This window comes from Austrofundulus limnaeus, unplaced genomic scaffold (assembly GCF_001266775.1).
Source record: "Austrofundulus limnaeus strain Quisiro unplaced genomic scaffold, Austrofundulus_limnaeus-1.0 Scaffold180, whole genome shotgun sequence".
NCBI classification, from domain to species: Eukaryota; Metazoa; Chordata; class Actinopteri; order Cyprinodontiformes; family Rivulidae; genus Austrofundulus; species Austrofundulus limnaeus.
Genome location: NW_013952582.1, coordinates 551,548 through 557,775, shown reverse-complemented (window position 1 = coordinate 557,775; position 6,228 = coordinate 551,548). Strand labels below are relative to the sequence as shown.

Below are 6,228 nucleotides of genomic sequence, written 5' to 3'. Positions count from 1 at the left end.
GTGTGTTCAGTACTTTTTCCCTGTGCCATTCCACATTATTACAAATAACTTCATTTCTGGACATTTATTGTTTGATTTCTTTGTATGTATGGATCACTTGGGTTGTTACCGACATCTGGTGAAAATTTCATGTCATTAGCTCCTCTAGTAATATATTTAATGAGAAAAATGGTGACGTGTTCAATACTTATTTTACCCGCTGTAAATTAAAAGGTTGTTCTAGTTTTTCCAAAGATGATTGACACAGCTGTAAATAGTGGTCTAATTTTTTTATTTGTTCAAATATTTAAAATGATTTACATCACGACTGTTCTGTGATTTGTTGAGTGAAGCCGAAGCTTGCAACATAAAAAATCCTGCTCAGCCAAACCTTTTCTTTGCCTCCTTACCTTTGCTTCTACAGGCAGGTCACGGACACGTTCTGACACTCCTAAATGTTCCCGTCTGTCCAGAGTTTGATAGACATGTTCCTCCTCCCCGTCTTCCCGATTGTCCACATCCTCTTCCCTGTCTTCAAGCTCCCCCTCTGAGTGCTCGGGGGATGACAGGTGTGACCGGCTGGCCCGATCCTCTGACCATCTGTCTCTGAGGACAGAAGAATGTAGAAGTGGAGGAAAGTTACATTGGCTGTGTCTCAGAGGACAGGTGGAAATGCAACCTGATTATGTTTTACATTCTTTTCTATTTAAAAGCAGATCTTGTTAACCAGTTACAGCAAAGATCATACTTTTAATGACGCTGCAGCGTTCCTGTGTTTTACAAGGATTCAACGTAACATTTAATATTTACAGTACATCTGGGTTCTTCCATACAAACAAAGCCTCTTTAAAACCCATAAAATATGATCATAAGATTCATTACCTAACTAGTTTCAGTTTCAAGGTAAATAAATTGTTACGGGTAAGCACTAGGCTTTGTTAACAGCTTTCAAGGTTTGTGCAGATCACAGAATAATAACAAAGCAGATTGAAGAAGCTTAATCTAACGTTTAGCCAGTAAAGGCTAGTTTTCTGTCCAAAATAAGCTTGTAAGGATGGTGCAGCGTATGCATGATGGAGTGGCTACCTGGCGTAAAGTGCAGTGCTGAAGTTTGGCTCAGATGTGAAGGTTTCTGACTGTTCGGTCTCAGAGAAGGACCTGGGCAGAGCAGGAGGGATGGCCCATGTCTGTCCAGTGAGTGACGAAGACAGGATGGCTGCTGCTAAGGCTGATCTGTAGACGTATGCACATACATTGAGTAAGAGAACCACATGAACATGTTGCATTTACTATATGAGAACTTGAGGACAAGTTGATCATTATTGTTAATATTTATTCTGTGGCTGCAGATGAGTCCATAACATTTCAGTGATCATTGTAAGCACATTCATCAGTAAAATCTGATCAGTTGATGAGTTTGTGAGGGGGAAAAAAGGAAGCATGTAAAGGTTGGAAGAGATGAGAGTGTTGGGTACCACCTGGGTCTCTCGGGTGAGGGGTTGGGGCTTCGCGGGGGAGGGGTTCGAGGTACGGCCGCTTTAGGAGCGATGGAGGCTGCAGGGATCAAACCAGGAGCTATATGTTTCTACAAGCACAGAGCAATAAGCACATATAAGTCCACACAGAGAGGTTAAAGAAACTACAAGTGGAGAAATAACTATGCAGTGAGGCACAGTGTGTTCATGCAAACGAGCTGATGTAAAAAAAAAAAAAACGTCAATACGAGACTAAGACCCCTTGACAAAAAAAGTTAATTAATCTTACAAAGTCTTTGTCCTGCTTCTCCCGTCTGAAGCTGAATCTTTTTAACATGTTGAAAACGTCTCAACTCGTCGTGGCTCTCTGAAGATGACGGAAAGTTTTCGTCTAAGCTGTTCTACGTGGTCAAGCAAACAGCTCGCTTTCCGTTCATTTTTGGTCAAACTACATTTTAAAATCCTAAAATGTCATCCTGGCATTGTTGTAACATCCTTTTTTGAATTGTTTTTTTCAGTCTGTTTATTAACAACAGCTTACGAGAGGCAAGCTAGCTACAATCAACTCTTGTTTCTAGACGCTAGCCAACATTAGGTCACTTCAATACAAAAGTAGTGCTGATTGGTTCCACTTCTCCAAACCAGCCAATCAGCGTCCGTTTTACTGTCCCTAGCAACGACGTCTTTACGTGACAACTGCTTGTCCAGCAGGGGGCGATTGCATCCTATTTTTGAAACTAACAACTTAACTAAACTTGACTATTTTTTATTTTTTTTTTCACATTAATATTCTTGAAGTTTTCAAATAGACCAGACCCGAAGACTAAATGTATAGTTTTTTTAAGGAGTCGGCTGTAATCACGTGTTTCTGTGCAGTCTGTGTGATGGATTAAGATGTCAGGTGGTTCCAGTCAGACTGTGGAAAAAGTTAAAAACACTCAGTGTGTTGATTCAACGTGGAGCTGTGGTCAGACTTCATTCCAGACATTTCCTATCTGTTTGACATTTTAACCCTTAAGCAGACAAAACCATACAAATAAGAGAAATAATCTCACCACCTTTGTTTATTCTATTTTATTTACATGTACAGAAAAAAAAAAAGTTTTTAAACAATGATCAGCTACGTGGCACAAAGTGCAGGAAAAAGGCCAGCCTGAAACAGAAAAGCAAGCACAACCCTTTTGGTGCACACCAAGGCATTTCGAAACATACAGGCACTGTGGCATGAGCAAAAAGTAGTACTTTACGTATCCTCTGTATACACATAATAGCACAACATGAAGCAACCAATTCACACAAAAACAGCTAGTGATTATTTTTCCTTGTGATTAAAGACAAATGGCACATAAAACACGTGATGTAAATAAAGACAGTGAAGAACGTGGCGTTTTCTCAGTGTACAGGTTTCAAAACATTTACAATTTAAAAACATTTCATGTACACAAGTTTACCAAAGAATATACATTCCTCCAAACGACCAAGAAGTCCACCGTTTAACAATTTATACCTCAAACTAAAATCTAAACCTCACAAGTATATAATTGTGTTTTTATTACATAAATAATTTGATTATCAAATGTACACAAGTATCTACTTTGTAGATAATAAAATAGTTCAACACTGCAAAGTGTCAGGAAAAGGTGAGACGTGTCTGACATTAAGACATGTAGAAAACAGAAACCTGGATGTGGGTTTTGATCAAAGTGAAGCTCATCAGTGTGCCCACATTCTTCCCTTCTAGTGTAAAATAAACTTTAAATACAGGTTGTTTTGCACATTAACAGCAAATCTAACAAACAAAGTGGGTAACAGAAGTCAGAAAGGTACATGGCAACATGTGGGGCCTGGGTAAGGATGGTGCAATAAAACAAAACACAAATATTCCCATTCATGCTGTCTCCCAGACATGGTACAGCACTAGAATATTAATCCTCAAAGGCTGACTGACAAACAGACAAAAACACACAAACAAGGTATATACACATGATTTAGCAGCTTATAGAATATTACAATCTACAACTCTTCCTAGATAAAATAAAGTTCACAGCACAGTTTTTCCCCCTCAATCACTCTTTAGCACTTCTGCAAACAAGTTTATTAAAAGTTAAATATCTATTTAGAAACTACACAACTTTATAACCCCAGCAACAAACATTGTGACCATGAGAGTCCTTCATTTACACAGTATAACAGATACACAGAGTACAGTGACAGTAATTACACTGACCTCTTACACTGCAATAGAATCACCAGATCCCAGCAATGAGAGTCCTTTAATAACTTTTTTTTATCTCTTAATTTGACAGGAATGTTTCTTCTAAAAGCCAAATAAATACTGAGATGTGCGACTGATGGGTGGGATGATTACTGCTACGTTCGTCCTCGTATTGCAGTTGTACTGTGCTGTACGCATACTGGAACGATGCAGGAGGATTTCTACCTCCTTTCTTGATGTTCTGTTCAGGTTTCCTAAGCAACAGAACGGTTTTGGACGGTCCCCATGTGACAGCACAGGCACTCATGCAGTATTTGGTCCAGTGATTTGTTTTTAATAGCAGCTGGTAACAGTTTATTGGTGACATACAAACTACAGTATATACAGTACTGCTGATATTCTAGTGGAAACACCAACACTGTACTACAGCAGGTCCAGTATGAGTACAGCAAAGTATTGCATGCAGGTTATGCATACACTGCGTACTATCTGCAGACTGATCAGTGGAGGCCATTGTTGATGTTGTAGGCGCTGGAGCTGGGGAAGGTGGCAATGGGCTTGTTCCAGGGCAGAGTACCACACTGGTCCACTGTGGGCAGGCTCAGGGTGCTGGCACTCTTATTCCTGTTCTTCAGACCCCAGCTCAGGAACGACGACTTCTTGGTTACTTTGCGGGATTTCGGATTCTTTTCTTCCTCGTCATAAGCCAGGCAAATCATGGAGTAGGTTTTAGGCAAATTTCCGGAAAAGGTGGCACTCTTTGTTGGCTGTGTGGAGATGGAAAAGGTTTTATTAGTTTTGCATTGTTTCACTTACTAAGTAACCTAAACATATTTAACAACTTATCATCAATCATTTTTTTAATCCCCAGCACATACAGCTGCTTAAACCAAAAGGTATGTTTATCCTAGAAACGGGTGTATAACATTTATATTACACAGGGTGAGTCAAAAGTCACAGGACACCCTTATTTCAGAAAGAAAAGGAAAACTAACATATCTGAAAACTCCAGCAACTAATGGGTGAGGGGGCCTATCTTTTAGGCTACATTCAGGACATGGCCGCCATCTTGAAAGTTGCCATATTGGATCAAAGGCAAGTTTTTTCAAAGATAGATCCCCACTCACTCATTACTTGCTGGGGTATTCAGATATCCACCTAATTTTTCCTTTTCTTTCTGATATAAAATAGTGTGCTGTGACTTTTGACTCAACCTGTATACAGTATTTTATTTTGCTTGTTTTTGATAGAATACTTCATTTTAACTAAACTGAATCAAAGTTTTCACAGCCTTGAACACATTGGACAGACGTCAGACAGGACATACCATTGAAGGGCTGCTCTCCATCAGGCTCACCACCTGGATTTCAATCCCATCTTCATCGACATCCTTCAGAAGATGCAACATTTCACCCACCCCCACCCATTTGCAGTCCTTTTTACCCACAGAAACAATAAAGTCACCCTCTCGTAGACCATCAGCCTAAAATAAAAAGTGAAAGAAAGCGTTAGAGAAGAAAAGGACTGGCAACATTTGACGGAATGCATTTTCAGCTGCTGTTTTATCTGAATAATTGTTGCATTTATCTTATTTTCTACTCTAAGAATAGCTGCAATCATCTATTCTGAGCTATTTTATTAAAGAAACTTTTTTTTAAAGCAAAATAAAAAAATAAGTGTGTATCACCAGAACACACTACTTCTGAAGGCGTTACAGACAGGATTTCAGCTACTTTTGTCTGAGAACTCAATCTTTATTTAGGTAAGCAGGTCAATAATCTCTGGAAAAAAATATCCTGTTGAACACAGATTTACAAGGTTACAAAGAGTTTGGCCTAGTTAGGCTTGAGCAAATCTGTTTCTTTGCACAGCATGTGTGAGTCTAATAAGAGTCTGCTCTTCGTTACCACATTTCAGTGAGCTACCAGGCTGTAAAGAACCAGAGAACATAAATGCCCACAATTCCTAATTTGATTGTGTAGCAGGAGAAACAGAGAGAGGGGAGGCTCCAAACATCCTTTGAGTTTTGAAACAGTTTAGCTTTTGGAGACTGTCTTCATTTTAAACAACAACAACAAAAAAAAAATCATTGTGTCTTTATGAACTGAAACTACATTCTGTGCATCAGCATGTCTGATCTGACATTTCCAAAAACGTGTACCGGGGTACAATAAGTTGCCTTCAGGCCCAAACCTCCCTTGACAAAGAGATCTGCGTTCTCAAAGGGACTTGCCTGGTTAAATAATGGTAAAATAAAATTAATTCAAACTTTCACTTTTTAGGTTCCATGACTACAAGCCATTTCCTGATACTTATTGTTTTTTTTTTATTGTTTTTTTTTTTTAGAAAGTTAACTTCAGGCAACCTTAGAAAGTAATTTTGTTCCAATCTGACTGAAATGTTTGTCACTGAGCTGGAAGCTTTAAACCTGTTTTGTTTGTTTTAACACTTAACTAGACACCACATAGTGGTAACATAATGACCCCYGCACGCAGAAATGCACCGGAACTCAGAAGTCTTTATTCCTAATAAATGTCATGCTACCAGACGCATCCCAAA

At 39.0% G+C, this 6,228-nt stretch overlaps 2 protein-coding genes across 3 annotated transcripts in view; both read right to left on the bottom strand.

Annotated features, from left to right (window-relative positions):
• cep89 (centrosomal protein 89) overlaps nucleotides 1–2,000 on the bottom strand; it is a gene marked incomplete in the record, with an annotated part of 54,239 nt that extends 52,239 nt beyond the window's left edge. Inside the window, 4 exon segments of the mRNA XM_014017984.1 lie at nucleotides 390–585; nucleotides 1,066–1,212; nucleotides 1,458–1,564; nucleotides 1,744–2,000. Of these exon segments, the coding sequence (XP_013873438.1) occupies nucleotides 390–585; nucleotides 1,066–1,212; nucleotides 1,458–1,564; nucleotides 1,744–1,791 (498 nt within the window).
• Nucleotides 2,001–2,500: 500 nt separating this feature from the next.
• Nucleotides 2,501–6,228, bottom strand: part of rhpn2 (rhophilin, Rho GTPase binding protein 2) — a 28,060-nt gene continuing 24,332 nt past the window's right edge. For both annotated transcript variants that reach the window (XM_014017982.1, XM_014017983.1), the window contains exons 14-15: nucleotides 4,997–5,152; nucleotides 2,501–4,436 (exon numbers count right to left, since the gene is read on the bottom strand). In XM_014017982.1, the coding sequence (XP_013873436.1) occupies nucleotides 4,170–4,436; nucleotides 4,997–5,152 (423 nt within the window). In that variant the 3' untranslated portion in view covers nucleotides 2,501–4,169. The remainder of the gene's footprint in view (nucleotides 4,437–4,996; nucleotides 5,153–6,228) is intronic.